The sequence below is a fragment of the Ailuropoda melanoleuca genome, chromosome 14, assembly GCF_002007445.2.
Source record: "Ailuropoda melanoleuca isolate Jingjing chromosome 14, ASM200744v2, whole genome shotgun sequence".
Classification (NCBI taxonomy): Eukaryota; Metazoa; Chordata; class Mammalia; order Carnivora; family Ursidae; genus Ailuropoda; species Ailuropoda melanoleuca.
The window spans coordinates 16,576,295-16,603,733 of NC_048231.1; the positions used below are offsets into that span (position 1 = coordinate 16,576,295).

At 45.6% G+C, this 27,439-nt stretch overlaps 1 protein-coding gene across 3 annotated transcripts in view; it reads left to right on the plus strand.

Moving 5' to 3' along the window:
• The first annotated feature begins 1,228 nt into the window (after positions 1–1,228).
• The window catches only part of IFT43 (intraflagellar transport 43), a 79,748-nt gene continuing 53,537 nt past the window's right edge, over positions 1,229–27,439 (plus strand). The window contains exons 1-2 of one of the 3 annotated variants that reach the window (XM_034643124.1): positions 1,229–1,350; positions 4,236–4,328. In XM_034643124.1, the coding sequence (XP_034499015.1) occupies positions 1,297–1,350; positions 4,236–4,328 (147 nt within the window). In that variant the 5' untranslated portion in view covers positions 1,229–1,296. The other 2 variants (XM_002914709.4, XM_034643125.1) reach the window with 2 other exon arrangements.

Here is a 27,439-nt window from a genome sequence, read left to right on the forward strand (position 1 = left end):
GAATCAGATCTTAGGGGTAATCTCTAAGAGCAAATACGTGGGAGGAGGCTGAGGTCCGGAGAGGGCTCTGCCTGGTCACACAGGTGGTTGTCAGCAGAGCTAGGATGAGACCTCAACTCTTCTGACATACAAGCAGTGCTGTTGCTGTCACAGACATGCTAACCCATGGCCCCACCCAGTAAACGTGTGGATGACCGGTTGAACTGAGTAATTTATTGGGTATTTAAGAAATGCTTGCAATCCAGTTTTAGGGGGGTGCTACTCCCACTTTCAAGTCCTTGCTTTTTAGCAGTGGTCATCTAGGCCTTACCCCCAGCATGATATTGGGGATATTGCTTATTTTTCAGGACCACGAGGCCATCTTCAGGGGGGCCTAGTTGACCAGTACCAGGGACCTGGCCAGTGGTGTTGACTTGGGGATCTTACATGGAGAGTCAATGAAGACTGAACTCGCTTGCCCCAATTGGCTGGGAATTTGAGGGACATCTTCCTCTGCTGGCCTAGGAGTATGGCTGGCACCCAGTAATATGTGCAGGAGAAAAATACTCTTATAAGATCTAGTATCAAAAAGGCTTCAGACTCTGCTGCTCGGCACTCAGATGATTTCCTTCAAGCCACCTCTTCGCACCTTAGTGTCCTCAATTTTTGAATATAGATATCACTGATGCTCACTCTGTGGGGTTGTTGGAGGGATTACTTGACTTTTGAATGTTGTCACTACTTAGGTATTTGACGTCTTGGTTCAGCTTCTCTGTAAACTTCCTGAAGACAGAGATTATGTATATTGCATGTTCCATTAGAAACTATTCATTTGCACCTGACTGCACTCTCCCCTCCCATGAGCCTGTTTTCTTATCTGTCCGATGGAAATAATAGACTTACCTTGTTTTTCACATAAGGTTATTATACCCTTCCCATGAGCTGGTAACTGTGAAAGTCCTTCGTTCATTGTAAAGGGCATAGGAGGGATCAATTTAATCACTACTATTAGTAGCAGTGCTTTGTACTTAATAACATCTATTTAAACAGAGCTACACATGTAGACAGTTCTTAAAGACTAATATTTTTTTTCACTGTCCCATAGGAGCGGCCTTAGCGGGATTTCTAGCTGGGGGTTTCTTCCAGAAGTCAGGCAAGGCAGTTTAGGAAAGTTTTGGTTTAAATTCAAAGGTGGCTCATAGAATCCAGGAATAATACCGCGGATCCTTTAAATAGTGAGGTGAAAGGGCGGAGCCGTCGTCAGGGACGCGACTGGGCCGCTTGGTTTCCAGGAAATGACATCAGAGGGCTGCGGAGATGGAGGACGTGCTGGATTTAGGCGAGGAGCGGCGCCGCGGCTCGGCCACCTCCGTGAGGACCGACCTGGGGGCTTGGGGCTAGGATTTGGCGGGTGGAGAGGAGAGACCTAGCCGGCCCGGCTTCCCGGAAGCGTCTCGGCCTGGTCTGTCCCAAGTGGCCCGAGCGGGAGGGCGCGGAGCCGCGCGGGGGTGAGGCCGGGGAAGAGGCGGCCTCCGCCGCCCCGCCCCGCCCCGCCCCGCCCCCGGGGCCGCGGTGGGCTCCGCCGCCACCAGCCTGAGGTTTGCTTTCTTTAAAATTCTTTGAAAGCAAAAAAAAAACCGATCCTGCCCCTGCCAGCCTTCGGGACCGGTGGGAAATTTCCCAGCCAGGCTCCGCTTTCTGGAGCTCCGAGTGCTAACTCCCCTAGAGCGGGCATATCTGAGAGTGACTGGAGGAGCCCTGGGCCAGGGTCGCACTTGCACCCATCTCAGGGCTTTTTCCTTGAGATTTCTCCTGCCAGAAGTTCATGTAAAAACGTCAGTGTTTAATGCGTGGAAGGCAGACTGGCAGGCCTTCTTTTGCCCGGAGTTCCCACGGGGAGGTGGGCGTTACCTCAGTTTTATGATTTAGGATTTATAATGTGGAGGAGTGGCTAGGTGCTGGGGGCCCGGAGGTCGGATGGAGTATGAAGGTGCTCACTGGCTTAAAAAAAAAAAAAAAAGAAAGAAAGAAAAGAAAAGAAAAGTTAGCATTGTGTGTCAACTATAGTCAAATCTAAAAAATGAAAAACAATCCCTCCCCAACCTCCGTTTCCTTATCTCTAGAATGGAGATGTTGGTATCTACTTCAGAGACTACAGTGAAGATGAAATGGAGTAATGTCTGGGAAGCACTGAACACAGTGCCTGTCAAATGCTAAGTTACTAGAAGAAGTTAGCTGCTGTGGCTTCTGAGGCTGTGATTTACCCAGTTATGTCTATAGTCAGTAAATCACCGATCTAGATTGAAGACCCAAGTTCAGTGTTGTTTTTTAACTCCGTCACAGTCCCATCAAGCCTTTTAACCTTTAAAATTAGTCAAGATCACAGTTACTAGATGATTGGGGCACACAGCAGGTCTTTAGTTTCTGCTATGGAATCTCTAAGTGTTTTTGAAAGGCCCTGATAGCATTAGATGTCCTCCAAGGTAGCAGAGAGGAGCACCTCTCGGGATGAGAACAATTGTTCTACCATGAAGCGGGTTCCTTGACTGACCAAAGAGAATATTAGGTCACTGGGTCTTTCTGGTATGTGAACTTGTTTAGTCCCTGGGAATGTAAATGTAGTTATGCATTCATTCTTTCAACAAATATTTATTGAGCCCCCACTGTGTATCAGGCAGTGTTAGTGCTGGAGATAATAGCAGTGAAAAACAACAGCAACAACAGCAACACAGGGGCGCCTGGCTGGCTCAGGTGGTGAAGCATGGAACTCTTGATCTCAGGCCCCACGTTGGGTGTAGAGATTACTTTAAAAAATAAAATCTTAAAAAACAACAGCTACAACAAGCAAAGTCCTTGTCCTCATTGGGCTTACAGTCCAGCGGGGGAAGATGGACAATAAACAGGCTGTATGTTGAAAAATATGTACATTTAAATATAGTAATTTTTCTACCAGTCATTTCTGTGGATTTATACAGGGTCTTCAAAAAGCTTAAAACCTTAAAATACTTAACAGTTATTAGAGAAACCACCCGGAAACCGCATTTAGAGTCAAGATAATTGAATTTTTGTTTTAGCACAACCACTGCACATAGTACGCCATGTTCAGATACCAAATGGGAAAGGGGTGGAATTATCTGCCTTGGGAAGAAAATGAGCAGCTGATCAGAAATACTGTTTCCATCATCCCTGAAACTTATATTATTGATTAGAATTTGAAATATAAACAGGTCATAGGGGTTTTTATGCAACTCCCGTGTAACCCCTCTCAGTTTATTGGTGCAGGCAGTTGTTAGAACATCTGAAAACTGAAACTCCAGCATGGGATACTGGAAAGAGCTGAGGATCTGAAGACAGAAGATTTTGCTCTTTGATTTACGTCTGCCACTTACTGGCCTTCCTGGGCCTCACTTTCCACACTTGTGAAATGGCATCAGCCCTAGTCCCTGTAACTGTGAGAATTCGGTGAAGCCACATCAAATGAGATCTAAAAGTGCTTATATTAATGCTGGTTTTAGAAAAGCCAACAAATGAAAATATAAATATTTCAACATCCGCTAGTCTGCCTGAATAAAGTTTTGTTTCTGTGCTGGGAAGCATTTAAGACACAGAGCCTCCACCCCAGGAAGGCTTTGGGAAACTCCTGCAGATGCTTCATTGGATGACTCAGAATTTAAAGTGTTCTGATTTCCGAAGCTGATGCCTCAAAATTCTTGTAAGAGATTTCCTTTACTATCTGCAAGCACAAATCCAATTAGTATATACGTCAAAGCAAATGCTGTCTGTGTTTCTCTGGTGCTAGTTGCCATGAAATTTAGGAATTCTTTCCTCAAACTGCCTTTTTGATAACAATTTCATGCCATGCTGCAGCTCTGAAATGAGGTCTTTCTAGAATCCTGCATAGGAACATGAGAGCCTTTACCACTTTCTTCCCTGAACTTCGGCGTGAGGTCTCTGTTCATTCTAGAGGAATCTCTGCGTGCATTTCTTCGGGTAGGAAAGATCTATGGCAGTTAAAGGAGAAACCTGTAGAGATGATTTTTCAGGAGTTTGTTATTTTCCTATCAAATAGAAATGGCGTCAGGTGCTTTGTTTTAAGGGGGGGGTGGAGCGTTTTTGAAAAATATATTCAAGTTACTCAAATCCCATCCTCCACAATGTCATCATAAATCCTGTCCTTGCTTACCTTCCCAGAATTCTCATCCTCATAGTGGCTCAAAGATGTTTGGGTCAGCAGCGCTTCTCATCTCTCCTTACAGGGGCCCAAGATGGGTCGCCGAGCTCAACAGGAGTCAGCTCAAGTCGAGAATCATCTCAGTAGAAAGAATTCCTCTTCAATTCTGACTGGAGAGGTGGGTGTTAAAAAAAAAATGCTTTCTAAGAGTTGTAATTACTTAATGAGCAAGGATTTGGTATTTCATATTTTTTCTCTGTAATGCCAGCCCTTCCTCCTATCTTGATTTGGGAATTCCCTTCTTGGCATTTGTCCTCTTAGCAAGAAATCAAAGAGGAACATTTTTTTCTTTGATGCCAGAGTAGTTCCTGTGCATTGCTTTGTATTCTCAGTGAAGAACATTCTCAAGTTCGCTGAAGCAGGGGACCGGGAAGTTTCAAAATCCAGTGGAAATCCAGGTTTTTATTTCTGCCGAATCAATGCCAGTGAGGCATGCTGGTGACGTAAGGTTGGATTACACAACTGGACGTTTGCTCTCAATGGTGACCTGCACTTGCTACAGTTTTCAGGCAGGAAGGGGATTAGTGCTGGCCTTACTTTCCTGGAAACTTTTCTGAGTGGCCTGGAATTGTGGGAATTGATCCAGCTGCTCCGTGGAGGGTGGGTAATCCTGATGAACAACACTTTTAATGCCAGGGCTCTATTTTTGGCAGTTTACTCAGAGCCCCTTTGCATCTTCCTCTGTCCATTTGAATAAACTTTGCTCTTTTCAAGAATCAGTTTCAGGATAATCGCCCTGTCAGCTCTTCCTAACTTTCCCAGGCCAGCTTAGGGCTCCTTCTTCTCCGTGCCTGTAGTACCTATTATAGGACATCTGTATGTTCTTGCATTGTATGCTAATTTTTTTAAATGTATCTGTCTGCCCCACTAGACAGTGAGTTCCTACACAGCAGGAAACCTGGCTTCTCAGTTGTCTAGTTGATTGGCCATAGCAGGTTTAAAATCGATGAGGGGATCTACACTGAGAAGCCTGATGAGCTAGGCAGGTGCATGAGCAAAGCATGCTGGGGAAAGACCCAGGTACACTTACTTACATCATCACGTATGTAGGAATAGTCTTCACTTTCATAGGATGGAAGGTCTCCGGCATTTCTGTAAGCAGTCCACATGACCCTTTCTATGTATCTTTTACTTTCTTACTTATTCTAGAAATGTGGGTACAGAGCATCATTACTCTGAGGTAACAGTCATGCCAGCACAGAGGAGCTGGTGGCTGGCCCTTGGCCTCATTGCCTGGAGACAGTAGGGAGAGGGTGGGAGACGGGTTGTGGGAACCAGAGGCCACATGCCCCCTGTAAAGAGGTAACCACTGCCTAGCTAAAGCTGACTGATTCTGTGGGGAATACAGGCCCAGTATTGCCAGATCCTCTGATTTTCTGAGAGATGCTGGCAGTCTGAAATTTTGTGAGAAAGCAACACATTTTTATAGGTTAGCAACTAATTATTATAATAATTAAATCATGATATGGGCTGGATGAGGCCTGAGGGTGGTCAGTTTGTGACTTTGGCCACAGCACCTTCATTATAGTGCTTATTACATTGGATTCTAATTGTTTCCATGACTGGCCCCCTCATAAGATGTGAGCTTTTGGAAGGCCGTCTGTCACTCACAGTGCCCAGCACAGGCATGAAGTTGACAGTGCAGGGTTGGGGCGTGAGGTACACCATGGGCGATGAGGGCCGTCACAGTCTGAGGAAGAGTGTTGCAGGGTGGGGGATGGGTACATAGTGGTGCACTGGAGGCCCGGGTAAGGGGGATGGTGGTATAACGTTGGAAGATGGTGAAAGAACACATATCGTAGCCAGCCCCGGGTCTGAGGGAGCTTGAACTGCAGCAGTGTTTGTCGGCCAAGAGAAAACAGGCAAGCTGGGCTAATGGAGTCTCTTCTTGACCTCTGGCCACTTTAGACTGTGGGTCTAAGAAGATCCATCCCAATAGCAAATCATTTATTCATTTTTTCAGCAAATAGTTACTGAAGTTTGCCATGTGCTGGGTACCATTGCAGAGGGTTGGCATATTTCGGTGAACAAAAGAGACAAACTCTCCTGCCACCATGGAACTTACACTCCTTATACTCCTGAAACTAAACTCCAGGAACTTATACTCCTGTGATCACTGGCAGCCAGAAAGACTAATCACACGTCTACTTAATTGTGAAGGAGGTTCTAGCCACCTGTAGTGGTTAGGTGATGGGCCTGTGGTGGGCCAAGATATCCTGGAATGACCTGATGGCCTTGAGGCTCCGTGTAACCCCCAGACCAAATCAGCTTCTAGGCTGAGGTCACTAGGCATCGTTCACCTACCCATCGCCTTCCCCTTGGCTCCCAGCTGAGAGGACTGTGAGCGGCTAATTTCAAAGGTACAGACTGTGATGAACTTTTCAGGGTTTCAGCCTTTCTGGAAGACTTACTTATTTCCCCAGGGACATTTACCTCTGGGCCTTAGCGTTTTTCTCGGAGAACATGATGAAAAGTCATTCTGTTCTTCGCCCACCTGGTGCTTCTGACAGTGACATGCGGGTCAGAATTCCAGGATTCTTTTTCTCTCTGGGTTAACTGAGGTTTAAAGCAGTGTGGGCAGCCTCCCCCGGGGCCAGATGCTCCCTATACTGTGTGGGACTTTTTGGCTGTTTCTTTCTAAAATTAGATCCCAAGACTTTTGTGTGTGCCCATTTACATTCCAATCCTGAGTGTATGACCTGATGTATTTATTTTTGTCCCTTCGCTGACTAGATTCTGGGATGAAGCTATCCCTGAAAACGTAAACATGGCACCTGGGGGCTGTCAGACATCCTGGAGCGACTGTAGAGTAGGAATGTTTGTTTTGAGGCAAGGTGGCGGAGTTGGGCGCTCTGGTGGAGGAAGCAGGGAGGCAGTCTGCTCGAGTAGAGAGAACATAGGACCTGGCAGCACAAAACCAGGGTTGGAGACCCGGCTCTGCTAATTGCTCGGATCTTGAACAAGTCTGCTAATCTCTCTAATCCTCCATTTCACTGTCTGTCAAGTAGTGGTAACAACGCTACCAGGTTGCTGTGGGGATTAAGAGAGAGGTGCATTTGACAGCACCACGTACACGTGCATTCCTTCAGTAAACTCACGAGTAGGTGAGGATTGGACAGTGCTATGCTGTTTTTATTAAAGGGCAGCCACGTAGGAGGACGTGAGAGCCTGGGTCTCCTGTCAAACAGACTTGGCAGTCTCTTTGAGAGCTCTGACTCATTTATCCACAGGTAGACTAGTACTGATTCAAAGCAGTGTTTGGGCTTCCGGGGTGCAGGGGACATTCTTTGGAAGAGTGGATAAGAGCACAAGCCTTGGATCCTCCAAGCCTGGGTTGAAAGCCTGGCTCTGCCACACATGAACCCTAGGACTCTGCAAGTTATTTAACCTCTCTCATCCACCCTCTTATTTTTTTTTTAAATATTTTATTTATTTATTTGAGAGACAGAGCTTATGTGAGTGAGCGGGAGCAGGGCGGGGGCAGAGGGAGAGAGAGACTCTCAAGCAGACCCCCTGCTGAGGGTGGAGCCCAATTTGGTTGATCTCATGACCCTGAGATCACGACCTGAGCCCAAACCAAGAGTTCTGGTCAGCTGAACTGACTACGCCACCAGGTGCCCCAGGAGCAGCACAGCCTCACTCACTCAGCCTCAGTTTCCTCATGGGGAAGGCAGGGATAATAATATCGCATACTCCATAGAGTGGCTAAAGAGAAAAAGTGAGATGATCGCTGTAAAGTCCTGCATGCAGCCTAGCGCACAGCGCCCGATATGTTGCCGATGGTTATTATTTCAGTAGAACTCGGATGTTTTTTTGTTTTGCCTTAACACTCTCTACTGACGTTGCAAACCAGAGGCCTTCAGCTTGAGTGTTGCCTATAGTGATGTCTTGTTTGATCCGTACAGTTAAAACTTTGTCAGTTCGGTTGTTATTTATTAATTAGGAAACTTGATGTGACAGTCCCAATTCTGGGCTTCTCTTTATTTTTATTAAAGATTTTTTTTTTAATTTTTATTTATTTGGCAGCTAGCCAGTGAGAGAGGGAACACAAGCAGGGGGAGTGGGAGAGGAAGAAGCAGGCTCCCAGCAGAGCAGGGAGCCCGATGCAGGGCTCGATCCCAGGACTCCGGGATCACGCCCTGAGCCGAAGGCAGACACTTAATGACTAAGCCACCCAGGCGCGCCATGGGCTTCTCTTTAAAATCAGAAGTTCTGGCACAGTGGGAATGCTGGGCTGGCACCCCCTCCCCGGGTGGCAGTGGGCCGGAGCTGGCTGGAGCTGGATAATGGTGCTTGTTGACATGTGGCCTGCCTGGTGCAGTTTGCCACTCCTTCCTTTCATACCCCTGTCAGATTTACTCACATTTGATCTGCCTTCTCCTAAGTTTAGAACTCCTGGTCTTTGAGGATGGATTGATTTTCAGGTATCCTCGTGTATCTATTAGTATAGAATTTGGCCACATGCATCAGAAACTTGATCCCAGGTTGTGAATCAAGCAGGCATGATTTTTTAAAAAAGATTTATTTATTTATTTTGAAGAGAGTGAGTGAGCGAGCAGGGGGAGGGACAGAGAAGGGAGAGAGGGGAGAGAGAGAATCCCAAGCAGACCGTGCTGAGTGTGGAGCCCGATGCCAGGCTTGATCCCAGGACTCTGAGATTATGACCTGAGCCGAAGGCAGATGCTTAACCAACTGAGCCCCCCAGGCCCCCCAGGCATGATTTTCCTGACAGCAAGAAGTCCAGTGGAGGGCAGAGCAGGCAGGCCAGGTGCAGTCACGGGGCAATACTGTGCATTCCCCTGGCCCCTTCTAGCTTCCTGCTGTGCCATCTGGAGCTTGTGACTTGCTCCCATAGCTGGAAGATCGATGGTTTCCCCCCAGGGATCAGGTCTGCATGCTAGGAAGGGAGAGGCAATAGTTGAAGAGTTCAAGGTTTGTTTTTTTATGAGGAAAACAGTAGCCAGAGACCTCACCACGGAGACTTCTAGTTCTATTGCATTGATCAGAACTGGCTTTTAAAACAGCCTTAAGTTTCGAGAGACTTCTCAGTGAGGCATGTTGCTGCAGCCGTAACACTGGGGTTTTGGGCGATGGAGATCGGCCGTTGAGCAGGCTGTTTGCAACCGACGCGTCATCATTTTTTTTTAAGAAATAGAATTCATACAGAGGTTTTTTTTTCATAGATTTGTATATGACAGGAAAGAATTATTTTTAGTCATAACAACAACAGCACCAATCCACATTCCTCTCCAGAGTTCTAATTTAAAGTTGTGTAGATAGCAGTGAAAAATTATGTGCCCTGAAATTGCAGGCTACCTGATTGAGTTGCCTTTGTCAACTCTTCTGGATCTTTTCCTTCTGCCCATTTTCTCTGTAGCCTCTTGGGGCTTTTCTGCCTCTACCTGTGGCTCAGTCAAGGTGGTTACACGCTTCCTCCCTCTCTGAGAGGCGAGGGAATGTCTCCTTTATTTGCCTGGTCATTCTGTAAATCTCAAATAATTTGGAAGCACTCCAGCTGTCTGATTGTACTGAGTAACCTGAAAGACGAGCTCTTCGTATAGTTTCACTTGCTTGGAGTTGATTTGCTTGTACGTGTTTCTTTAGGGCTGTCATAAAGAAATGAGGTCATACAGATAAAGTGCTTAGCACAGTCTCCAGCTCACAGGAATCTCTCAAATAATGGCAAGCATCAAGAAAGTTTATGGCTGCACTCTTGTGTTTTGGGGTTTGGGGGCCGCCTGTCGCCAGTCAGGCTTGGATTACTAGATGCTAGTTCAGCTGCCAGTTTAGGTTGGTATTGTGGTTCCTGAGATGGCTCCATGACATGTGTCTGCATGTCTGCAGTATGTAACTTTCTCTGGTCAGGGCAGCTCCGAGAATTAAACTGGATTTCTCTGCTTGAGCGTTCACCTTCTGATGATTCAAATGATCCTGCTCTCACGCAGCTCCCCCAAGACCAGGACACTTTCTACCATAAGGTTATACTACCATATAACGTGAGGTCTGGCCTGTCTTTTGAATGAACACTTCTCACTTGGGTCTAGACAGGCTCTTTGGGGCTTAACTTTTAGTTTGCAGATTGGCCTTTTAATAATAATTTTGGCTTACATTGGAATGATTGCTCTCTCTCTCTGTTAACCGCATGTGGGGTCCTAGTTAAGCCTCATGATAGCTCTTGAAACAGGCGCTCCTCTTAATCTCATTTTAGCTGTGAAGGCACTGAGACTTTGAGAGGTTGGATGACTGGTCCAGAGTCACTCAGCCCATCTCTGCCTCTAGTCTCTGTGATTCCTGCTAGATAGGTAGATGTGCAGACCTCCCAGCAGAGAAAGGCTTTGGAGAGAGCAGAGAAGCTTTCGGGTTGCTCCCTTGGAATCCTTCTGGAGCAGGAGTAAGTTCTCACTTGATGACCCTTATTCGTCCACTTGTCTGGAGAAATGTTTGAGTTACAGCTGTTCCCTTTCTCTCCACCCCCCATCCCTTCCGTGTTCCTCCTAGGACGCAGAGCTGAGAGTTAGCCAGATTCTCTCACAGGAATCTGAGCAATGCTGTTGGGCTCATGTTCCCAAATTAGGCCAATTTCCTCATCCCTCAGCAGCTTCACTCAGCTGGAGCTCCCTCGGCGCTTTGCATGACGTCTCTCGCCCTCTGCCTGTTCCCTGACTGCTCTGCCAACCAGGCAGCTATTTTCAGCCCTATAGGGTTATCTGCTGACCCTTTTTGGTGACATTTTTCTTCTTTCTCACAAAAATAACTTTCCTGATTGGTCACATTTTTCAGCCTTTTTCGTAGGCGCTCTCCGATGGGCTGGGTTGAGTGATGCTTCTGATAACGTCGTCCAGGAGGGATGCGGGGAATTTGATGTAGGACTGTTTGTGAGGAATGCGTTTTCCACACTTCATATTTATGTCATGCTTCGCATGCTTCAGGTTTGAACTCTCTCTCTCAGGGTGGGCGATGCACATCGCTCACCATCCCTAGGGCCGCCGCTGTGTGGGAGGGAATGTCTACTGAGGGTAGAGCTTGCCCTTCGAAATAGCCTCTTTAGATTCTCTTCCAGCCCCGGCTCGAGCTCTCTCATTGTCCCAGCACGACGCACGCACGGGAACAACTCGTGACTCATTTCGCTCTCTGTAAAGGCTGGGAGAGTCCCTCTTGCTGCCTTCCTGCGGGTCCCAGGTTGAAAGGTGGTGCTTGAACAGCCCTTGAAGGTTCTCTTCGGCCCCCATGGGAGGGTTAAGTGAGAAATCTGTGCGAAGAGTTTAGGCCAGGGCCCCACGTTAGCTACACGACCTGAGGAGTTATATTTAATTCCCGCTCTGCCAGTTACTAGGCGTGTATCCTGGGCGAGTTCTTTACCCGCAAAGCCCAGTTCCTCATCGCCACAGATCTGTGGAGACAACAGCAGTAGCTGTCTATGAGTGTTGTTGAAAGATTAAATAAGAGAATGCAGAACGCTCTTCCGATAGTGCCTGGTATGTGCTAACTATTATTTCGTCTGTGTCACATGAGAATTAGAAAGTATTATCCACCTGGATGAGGAGCCCTTTTGGGGAGAATTCTTGGTGCCACTTGAGAGCTATTTTATTTCTCTCCTCTAGGCCCTTCTGCCTATGCAACAGACCAGTTATCTGCTAGTCTCTATCTATCTTCTTTTCAAAACCCAACCCTCTGTCTAGAGGTTGGCAGTCTTTCCAAAGAATAATCTTTAATTCCTGGCTTATATCATTCTGTCATTCTGGGGAAATAGGGGTAGAAAATGAGGGCAAGAGTGACCTTGGTGACTTCAGTGACCTTGGGGTAGAAGGTAATATCTATTCATTTATTCATTCATTCTCTTGTGAAACTGGGTTGAGAATTTTCTATGTGCCAAGCATCGTGCTTGGAGCTGGCAATGTAGTGATAAACCAGACCTACTCCCTGTCCTCTCAGAACTTTGATCTGGGGGCTGCAGAGAAGTAAGGGCCGGGTAGGGATGAACACAGAAAAATATGGGGAAACCTGCATTGAGCCCCTTTTCTTCTGGGGGGCATCCAAAGAGGTTGTCTAGGAAAAAATCGTGCTTGAGCTGAGACTTTAAGGATGAGTAGATGTGAGCGCAGGGAAGGGGCAGAGGAGAATATTCTCCACGTGGACAGATGAGCATGTGCCAAGTCATGGAGGTAAGGGAGAGAGCATGGCATGCTGGGTTTGTCAGTGCAGCAACTGACCCTACCAGCGATGGAGTGGTGGTTGGAAGTTACTTTTGCAAGCAATGAGATCGTTTTCGAATATTCCAGAACCAGCCACCTTGTCTTTTTTGACAAATGAACCGTATGAGGCCAGTGTTTCTTATATGGTGCTGAAATAATTGGTAATATTATCATAATTAATATATATAGAGAGAGACCTTTCTCTGTTTCGTTAGCCTTTCATTGATGACTCTTTAGTGCAGCCATTACACTCCACTCTATGTAGTTTGTGTTTGCTGGTCAAGAAAATCTCAAAGGTGTGCTCAACTACGGTATCACTGACTTGTAACTTTCCTGGCTTATCCTTTATGAGGAGGTGCTTAGTAGACCAGTAGTTTACAGTGTTCACACTTCATTTATGTCCTGAAAATTCTTAGCTTCCTCTGAGGATTCCTCTGAGCATAGATGGTTCTCGTATATATGATAGATTCTAGTAACCCTGGAGAGAAATCTGCCCATTATGGAAGGAACGTTGAATTAGTCATGATCTGACAGGATTTAAAAATGTCCTTTAATTTCACAAAATAAGAGACTAAGTATTCCAAATCCTACTATTACCAGTATATGCTAGATGCTTAATGAAAGTATGTGTCCTGAATCACTGATACAAGCCAAGTTGGCGCCTGTGACAGATTACTATTGCATTGCCTCAAGGGGGGTGAGAACCCTCAGCTCAGCATTCCTAATTGGTATTAAAAGAACGTACATATGATTTAACAACACAGGTCATACCCACTTATCACGACCCAACTCAAAAGACTTCAGATTCTGTGGTAACATTAGAATTTGATGTGACTTCTGTTCGGAATAAGTAGAGTACTGGCCTGTGTTCAGAGATCTTTTTTTTCTGGTATGTGAAGATTTTCATGATGATGATACTTTTGTTGTAATGAAAATTGACTTATATTCAGGCAAGGCTCCCAGAGCAAAGGTTTCTCGAAATCTATGGCTATAAATACCATCCTGTTAGGAAAAAAAAATTATCAAGAATGAGTGAAATGGTTTAAGCCACTCTTAACTTACTGAACTGTGGCAGTTGCTTCTAACTGGACTCTTCTTTTGTGCTTCTGCCCTCCTGCCGCTTAGCTAGAGTGGTCTGATAAAAATGTGTGTCATTCATTTCATACTCAAAACCCTTTAATAGATACCCATTGCATTTAGGATTAAAAAAAAAATCCTAGGGACACCTGACTGGCTCAGTCAGTAAAGCCTGCGACTCTCAATCTTGGGGATCATGAGTTCGAGCCCCACATTGGGTGTAGAGCTCACTCACCGAAAAAAAAAATCCTAAGTCCTTACCTTGGAGCTATGTGATTTGGTGCTCGCCTGCATCTCCAGCTTCATTTCACACCTGCCACCCTGCTGTAGTCACGTGGAGTCTTTACTTTGCTTATGTTGCTCCCCATTTATTCTAGTTCCCTAGAATACTTGAATTCAATGGAATGGACTGGACTGGAGTGGATCCCTAGAATACTCATCCCTAGTCTTCGCTGGGCTAACTCCTCTTCTCCACTGGGTTCAGCACGAATAGCACTCCTTTTTAAATAAGAATATTACCCTTTTCATTACCTCTCCTTATTATATTCTTTAGCTTTTTTTTTTTTTTACTTTTTCTATCATTTCATCCGCAGTTGGTAATTACGTTGGTGTAATTATTGAGGTCCTTGTCCCTCCCTAATTACAAGCTCCAGAAGTGTCTGTTCTGCTCTGCCTGAGCCTGTCACTTTGTAGGTCCTCAGTAAGGTACTTGTCCAGTGAATGAGGAACAGGTTGGGGGGAGGGGATGATGTGTTCAATTTAGGGACAGGTTAGCTTGAGATGCCTGTGAGACCCCTACCTGGAGACGTCGGGGAAGCTGGAGCTAGAGATTTGGAAGTCATTAGTATTCGGGTGGTAAATGGAAGCCCACCTCTGTAAGGGACAGTTGGTAGTGGGGGACATCCGTGTTTAAGGAACACACAGCCGAAGGATGTCTCACCAGAAGAGGTTGAGGAGGACTGGCCAGAATGGGGAAGGGAAATGCAGGCACCTGTGGCATCCAGAAGCCAAGGTAAGAGTGTCAGGAAGGAGGGAGGGGTCAAGAGTGTTCGATGTCACTAAGAGGGCCCGAGCAGGGTCTGTTGGATTTAGCAATAGGGTGGTCTCTGAGGTTTCACATTAAAATGCATGGCTGAACTGGAGGGTATTATGCTGAGCAAAATAAGTCAATCAGAGAAAAACAATTATCATGTAGTTTCACTCATATGTGGGATTTAAGATACAAAACAGGATCATAGGGGAAGGGAGGGAAAAATAAAGTCAGAGAGGGAGGCAAACCATAAGAGACTCTTAACTCTAGGAAACAAACAGGGTTGCTGGGGGGGAGGATGGGGTAACGGGGTGATGGGCCTTAAGGAGGGCATGTGATGTCATGAGCACTGAGTATTATATAAGACTGATGAATCACTAAACTCTACAGCTGAAACTAATAATAACTATATGTTAACTGAATTTAAATAAAATAAGACAAAATTAAATGCATGGCTGTTTTTAAAAGGCATGCCCACGTACCACCTGCGGTTGTCTTGCTTACAGAGGCTATGTACGTTACTTCGGGAAACAATTAACTCAAACCTGGCAAAGGGTGTGAAGAGAAGAGGTCAGTGCCCAGAGACGTTTTTAAAAGAAGATAGATAGGATGTGGTAGCAGGTTGGCTGTTGGAGGTAGGAGGAAGGACAGTCTGGAATTCACCCCACACGTAGCTAACATGACTGAATAGATACTGATATTTTTGAGACTGAGGATTTAAGAGTCTCAGCAGTGGGGGAGCAAGAAGGGATCATTATTTCAGCTCAGGGCATTTTGAATTTGAGTTGCCTTCAGGATTTTCAAAAAGGTCTGTTAAGTAAACAGTTGAAAATGTGGTCTGGAGCTTAAGAGAGAAAGTTGAAAACTAATGATAACAGATGTGGGAGTCATCAGGACTAGGGTATTTAAGAAGAAATAGGAAAAACTTCTCATTCCTTTGGGTAGCTCACAGACCTTTCATGATCTCCAGGTGCAAATGTGTGAGTTTTAAACAGAGAAGAGCTACGACCAAATTTGCTTTTTATTGTTGTTGTTATTATTATTAGAGAGAGCATGCACGCACACATGTGAGCAGGGGATGAGGGGGCAGAGGGAGAGGGAGAGACTGAAGCCCAAGCAGCCTCCATGCCTAGTGTGGAGCCGGACAATGGGGCTCAGTGTCACAACCCTGAGATCAGAACCTGAGCCGAAATCAAGAGTTGGGACGCTTAATCGACTGAGCTATCCAGGTGCCCATATTATTATTTTTTTAAATTTACATTTTAGAAGGAGCACTTTGGCAAGCATTGGTCATGGACAGATCCAGGTTTTGTGAGCCCTGAGACTTACATGGTTTGGAGGCCACCTCAAGAAAAATAATTCAAAATTATGAGTTCAAAATGAACTATGAGGGGCGCCTGGGTGGCTTAGTCGTTAAGCGCCTGCCTTTGGCTCAGGTCATGATCCCAGGGTCCTGGGATCGAGCCTCACATCGGGCTCCCTGCTCGGTGGGAAGCCTGCTTCTCCCTGTCCCACTCCCCCTGCTTGTATTCCCTCTCTCGCTGTGTCTCTCTGTCAAATAAATAAAATCTTAAAAAAAAACTATGAAAGTAAATACTTATTTATAATGAGAAAAGAAATCATAACTAAGTTATGAGAGCCCTGGATATTCAGATGCCTTTCCTTGGAGAACTTGTTAGGCAGTGTACCAGAAATGGTTACGTAGAAAATGCTTCCTGATTGAGACCTAGCATCCCTTCCCTATCTAGAACTCTCCGTAACTCCCAGGGGCCCACGCAGGTATGGGGTATAGATTTGAGGAAAGTGAGGCCGAAGCTGGGAGACCAGTAGGACCCAGCTGAAAGAAGGCCTTAATTTGCGTGGTTGTGCAGGTTCCCAACACCGCTCGGCAGGTGGGTCTTGACAGAGTGGAGGCATATGGGTGACTTGATCCAGATTTGGGTGGTTCTGGGGGAAATGTGGTAAAAAGGCAAAGGAGTGAAGCATAGTGTGATGGATCTTGGGAGTGAGCTGGGTTCATGGAAAAGGAAGGGAACCAAGAAAGAAGGTCTTGGATGAGGACGGAAGGAGGGGACTAGATCCTTCAGGGATGGAGCAGTTCTGGGTTGTGACACGTAGGAGAAAGTAGCAAGGTCACTGGTGTTTGAAGAGTCAGGGAACTCTTGGGCTGAGCATCGGATGGACTGTTGATGTGTGCATCGACTTTGCTTAGAGTGCTGGGGCAGGCTGTGGAGCAGTAATACCCGAATTTTGGATCAGTCTCTGCTCCCTGCGGTTGTTGTGATGGACGTGAAGAAGGAAGGAGAGGTGATGTAGCTGAACAAGTGAGTTTCAAGAGAAGTGTTCCAGAATGATTTGGAAGAATAACGGTCTCAAGGAACTATGGGGAGTGCGCCCCAGCTGGGGCCCGGGTTTGTGGGGTTTTTAAAAAATGAACGGGCTCTACTTGAAAGAACTGCCAGAGAAGAGACATCCGGGGGGAGTGCCAGGATTTAGGAGCAGTGAGGAGATGGAAGGGGTGTGCTGTGAATAGAGAATATCCAGTCAGTTAGGAACCAGAAGATTGTGATCAGGAAGCTTCATTGAAATCATTAGCTAGGCTAGATTTCTTCTCATTATGTAGCGTGTCAATAATTACTGAGAAGGAGCGGAATGATAGTAAAATATCCTTCTGATAATGATATTTTACAGGAAGAGGGTACTGACTGATGTTGACTGTCACTGGTGATAGACTGACTGAAACATTTCTGGTCACATGCCTTTACCCAGTGTAATAGAGAATTATGTCAGCCTGCTTAGCCAATTGCTTTATATTCCATTTTCATCTCTCCATTGGCTTTTTAGGTATAGTTTTTTATACTTTATTTTAGTGGCTGCTCCAGGGATTGGAATATACACCTTTAACTCATCCCTGGCTACATGGAGTTCCTGTTGTACCCCTTCAGGTAAAATGTGAGAGCCTTGCAGCCGTAGAAGTCCATTTGACCCACCTTACCCTTTGTGCTGGTGATGTCACATATTTTAAACCTACATACTTCAGAAACTCCACACTGTCATTTGTCGCTTCACTTTAACTAGCTGTCATTTAGAGACATTAAGAGAAACAAATAGTTTTTTTTATATCCATCCACGTTTACCATTTCTCTTGTTCTTCATTTCTTCCTGGTAGATCTAGGTTTCCACCTGGCAGCATTTTTCTTTAACTTGAAGACTTCCCTTAGCATTTCTTGTAGGATGGATTTGCTAAGAAGCACTTCCTATTTGCTTGATCGGAAAATCTGTTTATTTCACTCTCATTTCTGTAGGATATTTTCTGTCCATATAGAGTTCTGAATTGAGATTTTTTTTTTTTCCTCTCAGCGCTTTAAAGATCCTCATTCCTTTGTCCTCTGGTCTTCATTGTTTCTGAGGATTGTTCTCCTTTATGTAAATCTTTTCTCTCTCTTGCTGTTTTAAAGATTTCCTTTTTATCTTCTTTGGTTTTCAGCAGTGTGACTGTGATGTAGCTAGTTGATTTCTTTGGAATTTGCTGAGGTTCTTAGATCAGTAAGTCAGTATTTTTCACCAAATTTGGGAAATTTTAGGCCATTATTTCTTCAAATATATTTTTGCCCCATTTTCTCTCTCCTTGTTCCTGGGACTCCAACTGCATATGTGTTAAACTGCTTGATATTGTCACTGGTTTGTCCTGTGTTTTTTTTCTCCCTAAAGCATTGTTAATTTTTCCCCCACCTTTTATCTTTTTTTTCCCCTTCAAACTGGATATTTTCTGTTTTGTGTCTTCAGGTTCAGGGATTATTTCTTCTGCTGTCATGAAACTAAAACTTCTTAATGCAGATACTGAACTTTTAAGTTCTAACTTTCCCTTTGTCTGTCTGTCTTTCTTTCTTTCTTTCTTTCTTTCTTTCTTTCTTTCTTTCTACTTAGCTTCTATTAGATTCCCCATTTGTGCATTCATTATGATCATCTTTTCTTTAAAGTCCTTGAACGTATTTATATAACAGCTGCTTTAATACCCTTATCTGTGGGGCACCTGGATGGCTCAGTTGTTAAGCGTCTGCCTTCGGCTCAGGGTGTGATCCTGGGGTCCTGGGATCAAGCCCCACATTGGGCTCCTCCACTGGGAGCCTGTTTCTTCCTCTCCCACTCCCCCTGCTTGTGTTCCCTCTCTCCCTGGCTGTCTCTCTCTGTCAAATAAATAAATAAAATCTTCAAAAATAAAAATAAAACCCATATCTGTTAATTCCAGTATCTGGGTCATCTTGGGATCAGTTTTTGGTTTTTCTTTTGATCGTAGGTCACATTTTCATGTTTCTTCACATGTCCATTCATTTTTGTTTGTACACAGGACGTTGTGGATAATACATTGTGGATACTAGATTATGTTATCGTCCTCTGAGAAGTGTTGATTTTTGGTTTAGTAGGCAGTTTAATTATTTGCGGAGCACCTTGAACTTATGAAGACTTGGTTTTAGGCTTTGTTAGGTCAGGTCTATTTTGGTTTTGCCTTTACTCCCAGAATAAATCCCGTAGTCCTGGGACATGGTCTTTACCTAAGGTGTGATTCACTCGAGATTTCGGTGGAAAACCTGACGTATGTACCAAGTACCTTGAACTTGGTGGAACTCAAACCCATTTCTCTCCGCTGCAGGGAGCAGCAGCTGAGGTCTCATCTCCACTCAGCACCTTTGTGTGTGTGTGTGTGTGTGTGTGTGTGTGCGCGCGCGTGCGCGCGCTTCTTGTTTTTCTTTTTATCTCTTCAGCAGTTGCTTTTCATTGGGTTCCTTGGTGTAGTTCAGGCATTGCCTAAAGGATTTTAGGAGAGTAAAAATGCAGATCTGGGGCTCCTTTCTTCCCAGGATTTCTCCCTTTATATTTTTACTGACCCTGGCCGCCCCCACATTTGTCCTCAAGCCAATAAAAGTGCAGCTTTCTGCCTGAGTTCTAGCTGCTCGGTTGCTGCGCAGACTGGAGAGTGCATTCAAGGGGAAAATCCACTTAAACATGGATTTTTACCCAGTACAGTTTTTTCTTTCAAGGGTCAAGTCCCCTCCAGTTTCTGCCTGCTTTTGTTTGCCCTCCAGTGCCTTCGAATAGTTGTTTTATATATTTCGTCCAGAGTTTATGGTTGTTATCTGTGTGAACGTTAGTCGAATACAAACTACTCTCCCATTACTGAGTCCAGAACCTGCCAATTGCTTTTGGTTTGTTTCAGCATCTACTGTGGTTTTTTCAAGTGGTACTGTTGGCAAGAAAAGAATGAGAGTGGTTGTTGCAGAAACAGATCGTGTCGGTTTCCTCCTAGGATAACTAACGGGAGCATTCAGTACATTAGCTATTGAGACAGAAAGTGTTCTGACATCCGTGGTGCACTTGGAAGTAATGGTCAAAAACATGGGTGTGAAAGAGGCCCAGAGACCTGTGATACAGTCACCAGGCTGGCAGTGCCCATTTGTGCACACGCTGTGCTGAGCGCTCTGAAAAGTTAATCTAGAAAGGCCTCTCGAGTTGGAGAGGTTGGCTGTGGACTATTTGAAGGATTGGAGGTCTTCCTGCACAACTTCAAACTGAGCAGCAAAATGTATAGATTAAGTGACTACCTAGGTCACGCCTGTTGTATTAGGACATCGTCACCTACAAGGAGTAGAGTGGCTGGCCTTCAGCCTTTCTTGTTCCCGAAAGGGTGGGATGAGAGCCTGAGAAATCCCCGTTGGGCTTGGACTGATGAGCTGAAAAAGAGATAGAAGCGTGTTTTAACCCTGGCCTACGAGGAAGTTTTTACCAACATGAGAAAACCAAGAACAATGTAGTAAGTTTTCCATAAACTAAATTTGATCAAATGAAAGGAACATTCTTTATCCTGGTTTGTGTCCTTCCTATTGGGGAGATTGAAAAGGTCCCTTCTTTAGTAAAATGATCATGAGAGGAAATGGTGGTTTTTTAAAAAAGATTCTTAACAAAACTAAAAACTGTTAACTCTGTACTGCCAACCACCTCCTACTCCCCACAAACTTTGTTTCTTGAAATATCAACAGTCCATGAAATTAAGTTTGGGAAACACAGTTCTAGAATTTTTTTTTTAATTTTGTGATTCCTGAATTACTTGAAGTGAGGAGTAGAATAAAGTGGGCGCTAACTCGCCAGCCATAACCTTGCTGTATGCTAGCACCTTCTCGTCTTGCTTCCACAAGCGAGGCAGGATAAAGAAGAGCGGCAGCGGGAGGCTGTGGTGTACGGTGTCTCACCACGGGGACGGGCGGGGAGTGGAGATGGGCATTGCTCTTTCTAGGTCTTAAGTGATGGGGGCTGCCAGCCCGTGGTTTAAGACTTCTTTCAAGCTCCCTCTGTTTCTTTTCCATCATCGTCCTTGAGGAGTCTTGTGAGAGATCAGGTTTCTTGAAACGTCAAGGTTACTGCGTGCTCCTCCGCTCTCAGCTTCCTCCGAGTTCTTCCACACTGGATCTGGTTGAGGTAGCAAGTCTAGACTGTGCTTATACAAAGTCACAGGTGCCAGGAGGGGTGGCCTCTTGGAGTTCCGGGAATTTCCGCCCTCGACAGGGTGCACATTTCTGGCTCCACACTTGCCGGATGGATTTTAGCAAACTGAAAGGAGTTAAGAGAATGACAGAAATGTATTGGTTTTGATTTATGATGGAAGTTGAAAAGAATGTTTATTTTGGCTGAACTGCCAAAAGTATGGGAGAACCAGGGTATTGCTTTATAAGTGTCTGGAAGGTATAGACCCAAGAAGGGAGAGCTGCTTTGGGATGACCCCGGGGGGTAGGATTGAGTTGAAGAGGATGCCATCCAAGGTAGAAAAATCTATGGTGAATTTTAAGAATGATCTGGGGGGCTGAAGTCTGTTCTCTTTGGATCAGCCGCTTCGGCAAACTGCTGGCAGCCCCATCCCATGAGTCATTTGAAGTGGGCAGTTTGATGACTGCGGACTGAGATATGGGATACAGGTCTTTTATTATAGGGTATGTGGGAATATTTGGTGACGTGTGACACCAGCAGAGTAATTGCCAGACCCTGTGGTTGTCCTGAGCATCGCATTTATTTCTCAGCGAGCAGGAGAACTCTGGCTTCCTCTTCTTGGTTGAGGCAACTTTAAAGGATTTCTCTGTCTTCAGGGAAGCTGGAATAGATAAGAGTTGGATCCCCGGAATGAAATTTATGCAAGGCAGCCCCAGATCGAGGTCCCTGCCGTGTTTGCCTGTCAGAAACTTCCTCTTGTCTCAACTGTAGGCATTTGAGATTCTTGGCTCCCGAGTGTGCATTTTATTACTATTATGAATTCTGATAAACAGTATAGCAGCCACTATGACCACCATGTACTGTGTGCTCTGTGCCAGAGATGGTCTCCAGTGTTAACAATGGGTCTGTAAGGGACTCAGGACCATTGTTGTGTTTCACACGAGGAAAAGGAGGCTTAGTGAAGCCATGACTAGCCCAAGGCTACACAGCTAGAAAATGACGACTCTGGAATTTGAACCCAGGATTCTCCCTCCTTTCCCCTCAACCTGTCCCTCCACCCCTCTTTTAAAACTATGGCTTTTCTCCTTTCCTTCTTTTTGGCAAACTCCCTTCTCCCTGCAATTAGTCCCTCATTCTTCCAACTACTGCTCTGTTGGTATGAGAAGCCTATCCTGTGACAGGCAGTAAAGATGGCCACTTTCCAAGTACAAAGATTTATACTGAATTCATCTTAATACAGGTTGGCACAGTGCTCAGTGACAGCAGAGTTTATTTTCGGCATCACTTTTTAACCCTGACTTTACCCTTAACCCATCCCTCAGCTGCAGTGACCGCACCGAAGAGGTAAGGGTTAGACCAAGCTACCTTCTGGTCCTCCCATCTCGTTGAACACACTTCCATCATGAGCAGCTATATCTTACTGTCTCCCCCAGAAAGTAAAGGAAGGAGATGGTCCTTTTGGGTTGGTCTTCCCAAACTTTACCCTTGTCATTTTCATCTCTTTTGTTATTGGCCACTTTGTTTCAACCCAGACAGTCTTTTCTGTAGTTCCTCTTGTCTTTTCAAGGCTGTTCTAGCTAGCTCGCATCTAATGTCTAGGAATTCACGTAGTACCTGATTCCGTGCAGAGCTTTGGTGTCAGGGTCTTAGACTCGAGTCCTTGCTCTGTGACTAACCAACAGGATGATTTTAGGTGAGTTAACCTCTAAGTGTCAGTTTATTCATTGGTAAACTTGGCATGTGGTCATCGTCCTCCACTGGGGCATGAGGATTCTGCAGAGCGATCCTGCTAACGCTTTGGCATCTTGCAAACCCTTAAGGGATATTGACTAATATTATCATGAATTAGTGAGTATAATCTTTGTCATTGCCTAGGCTGGTTATTCACCATTGATCACATCCTTTTGCTTATTCTCATTTTTTCTCTGGGCCTTGTCTTCTCTTTCTCTCTTTGTCTCCATCTCCTTCCTTTCACCTCAAACCGATGATAAATGTTCTGTCATCGTTTACATCTCTTAGCCTATATACTCCCTCCCTGAATTGAAAATACTGTAATTCATGGACTCCTAGAATCACCAAAATTGTAGCACTTAGAGGAATCCCTTCTAGCTTGAGTGAAAATCAAGAGTCATAGAAGTAGTTAGTGGTAGAATCAGGACACCTGCATGACTTGCTGTCCAGTCTCATGTTCTTTCTACCACATTTTTTTTCTTACCCAAATTTCATATTTCCATATATACACACAGCTAGACTATAATCCACAGTAAACTGAAGCAAGGGAGGGTGTACGGAGGCACTTTGTATAAAAAGCTCACTCTCCTGTCACTTGTAGTTCTGGCAGGAATCTCAAGACCAGAGATTTTGGGTGTAGAGTTGTTTTCTGGTCCTCAGGGTGTTGGTGTTAAGAATTGGCAGCCATGAAGGGAAGAATGTCTGTCCCTATTCAGCCTGGTTCTTCCCTGAGCAGATAGATTCATGAACAACTCTCATATCGCTGCCCCTCTTCCTCATCAGCCCTGCTTTTTGTCTCCTTTGTTAACCTAAACTTTATGCATCTGGTTTCTTTCTTTTTTTGACTTTACATTAAAATCAGAAACATCCAGAAAAGTAGACACAATAAACACGATAGTACAATGAACAACATAGACCCACCGCATGGCTTCAGCTGTTACTAACAATAACTATATTTGCTTGAATGGTAATCTGTAAACCATTTTAAGATATGTGTGTGTTTTATATATTTTTTTTTGCTGGATTATTTCAGGGAAAACATCACAACATGTCACTTTAATGCTTCAGCACGTATCTCTAAAAAAAAAATGGGAGTGTTTTCCTAGAAATCCACAATTCCACACCTCACAGTGTTCACAGTTCCCTAACATCATCTATTACCCAGTCCATATTCATTTTCCCCAGTTGTCATCAAATGTCTTTTATAGCTGTTTTTTAAATCAGGATCCAATCAAGAACCACTCCATTCCATGTCTCTGGAGTCTCTCTTAATTGAGAATAGTCTGGGATTGACTTTTGGACCAGTTGTCTTATAGAGATTCCCCCCATGCTGGATTTGTCTGATTCTTCCTGTTCTCGTTCTTCCTCTGGCAATAAGCCAGAAGTCACATTGGAGGGCTTGATGACCATTAGCAGCAGGAATTTTTCCCGGGTGGGGCTGTGAGCCTCTTGGGACAGCACCTCATCTCCCCCCGGTAACACTGTGAAGTTTGATCAGTGAGTGAGGGTCATGATAGGTATCTCTGTTGTGAAGGAACATTTTCTCCCTTGTGACTGCATGTGATGTATAGGGTGATTCTTTGGCACCTCGAGAATGTCTGGTTCCCCATCAATCAATCTTTCACCTAATGGTTTTAACATCTACTGACACTCAAGTTTCTTTCTTATACTTAAAACAGATTTTGCATTTTGTTACGTCCATTTCATCTTGAAAGAGCAGTGCTTCCTCACAGGGGTTCAGTTTTAAGCTTGGATGGTCCATTACCTTCCATGACCTTAAATCCATGAGGGAGAAGCTGAGGCCTGTGATGAATTAGTTGTCACAGCCAAAGGCTGGAGGAAGACATTGGCAGAGATGGAAATGGGCACGGAGGACAGATCTGAGGAATGAGCACCAGCCCCTGCGTGGTACTCTTGTCTTAATCGGTGTTAGGCTTGTCCCTCATCCAGCATTAGAAGAATACCTTTCTTGGATCTGCGGTCGGATTGCTAGAGAAAGGAAGGGAAGTTTGCTGTTAGCCCACAGATGAGGGTTGAACATGGGAGCTGTGTTGCCCCTAGCAGCTGGGAAATAGATGGCTGGGTGTGAAGTTTGCAACGGATCTTTGCCTAACTGAATGTCTCTGCTGTTGGGAATTCATGCGTGTGTTTGCACTGCATTTTTGAAGCAGGTTGCCATTGGATTTGGGACTGATTCACATCGTGGGGTTTCTCCAGGACTTTCGAGAGTGTGTGAGAAGTTTCTGAACCCAAAAGGCTCCTTTTTTGGCACTGCAGCATCTTTTCTATTTCGGCATCTTAAGAATCTGGGGGAACCATATAAAGATCAGAAGCAAGTCTGGCCCTCAAGGCTCCCTGTGACAGAGTAATTCCAGTTCGTTGAATCCTGGCCCATTCGGATGAGACCATATAAAGAGGCCGTTTCCTGAATCGCGCGCTCCCTGCCTCTCACAGGCTCCTTTTTGTAGAATGCTGGTATTTCAGGACTGCAGCCGCCAGTCACGTGCTTCCAACTCCTTACTCTCAGTCTCTCCTGCCCCCTGTTTATTTTTGGAGAGAGCACATTTTTGCTTCCCTTCAGGAGCTATGCGGGGTCCTGCCCCCTCCGTCCGTCAGGCGGCAGCCCCAGCAGGCGGTGCTCATTTCCCACACTCGGAGACGTGACTCCAGCTTTCAAGAGAGAACACGTGGGGTGCACTGCCTGTGGGCTTCCGTCCCCCGTTCCTGTTTCTGGCCCTCGTGGTGTTGCACGTTTTAAGGCCTCGTTCTTCTTAAAGCAAGTTTGGATACTGTTACCTGGCAGTAAACCTGCCCAAACTGGAAATGGTTTTCCCAGCAGATGTCTTGGGGCTATGCCGCTGAATTTCAGGAGAGCAACGTAAAGGAGAAAGCAGGACTTTTGAGTTCTAGAAACAGGTCTTCTTTCAGGCTTTTCAGATCACTTGAGCTGTCCCTTCCTCACCCATGCAGAGTTGGGGGGTTTTTTGTTTGTTTTGTTTTATTTGTTTTTCCCTCCTCCTAACACAAGGATTAGCAAACAGACTTCTTTTGAAGTCATGACTCAAACAGATTGGTAATGTCTCCCCACATGCTTGGGTAAGGGGACATTCCGGAGTCTTTGGGCTCCATGAAGGAGAAAAATGCCATGACTGACTGTCTTAGGCTGCCAAAAGATTAAGTTTCTAGTTTAGAGGATGGAGCAAGAGTAAATTCCCTTTCCTTTAAATGTCTGGGTCATTACACAGAGAGCTCAAACACAAAATATATGAGAGCACATCAATCATATGTTCATGTCCTCTTGTCCTGCCCAGACCTGATGGGCAGGAGAGGGAAGGACCCCTGACCCCAAACGAAGGGCCCGTAACTAAAGGGTTACAACCTTTCACCACCCCAGGCAGGGACCAGAGCTCTGACAGTCCAGTTGGGGGGCGCATGCAGGCCCCTGCAGTCCCCCCACATCCCGTCTGTCGCTTTGGGAAAGGGGCAGCAGAGTTCTGGCAGCTGGTCCTAAAAGGGGCAACGGGAGTGGCGTGGCCTCTGAGTATGTCCTGTGTTTCAGATCACCTGGGAGAAAGCTGTGGCCCTCTTTTTGAAACAGGGCTTACTGGGTATTTAGATGTCATCATAGCTCTTCGGAAGAGCAGCCAGGCACTCACGGGCTGGACTGTTCCTGCAAAGGACCTGCCAGACCTTTTACATTCTATTGCTAAAAGCCAGTCATCTCCTTACCTTTCTGACAGATCATTTGCACCTAATGTCGAACCGCTGCACTGTGATCAAGCTGCATCAGCTTCTACTTATGGCCTGAGTTGGAAAGGAATAGGTGCCAAGCTGCTCAGACCACTCCCCCCACCCCGAGAGTTTTCCCAGGGACTCCTACCAACATGATGATCAATTAACAGCATTTGTGGCTGCCTGAGTGTTCCTTCAGAAATCTGTTTCTATTTCACGTCCATAAAGCTTCCTCGCCCTCACCTTGTCCTCGGCACTTCCTGGCCTGGCACAGTTCTGATTGATCTTCGGTGTGTCCTGAGTTCTGTCTTCATGAGACAGGAGAAAGTGTTCCAGTAAAACCACCAGAGGTGGCAAGAAAACTGCAGAATTTCAGTGGAACTATCCCATGGTGGAGGGATTCCTCCTCAGCTTCACCTTCGTCCCTGGAGTGACCCCCACCTCCATCCCTGACCCTTACTTCCCACCTCCCCTGTGGCCTCTTAAGTTTCCCACTGAGCCTGACGTGCCGTCATATAGAGTTCGTCCTCACCCGATCTACACCGAATTTGGCCTCTTCTGTGCCTCACTGAACAGGGGTAACATTTGAGGACAGAAGTGACATCTGCTTTTCCTCTCTCACCCGGTGCACATGGGACAGTGCCAGCTCCCCACATGGGGAGCAAAGTTGCATTCTGGGGAAGAGCCTTGGTAACTTCATAGTGCCTAGTTAAGTCTGTTTCATCCAGATAACGTATTCGTGTGTAGCCGTAACAAGACTCATAGTAGGGAGTATTAAAAAAAACGTATTTTACCCTAGGACCCAGAGTACTAGACTGAGCATTCCCCATGAGGAAGGAGACAGCTCCGGCTTCATGCCCAAGCCCTAGCTCGCAGAGAGAATGTTCTGCCTGCCTCTCTGGTCTCCCACCCATCTGCCGCTGTGCTCTCTCCTGAGGTTGGCCGAGACTCCCAGTGGGGAGCGGAGAGAACAGTCGTAGCCTCGGCCCC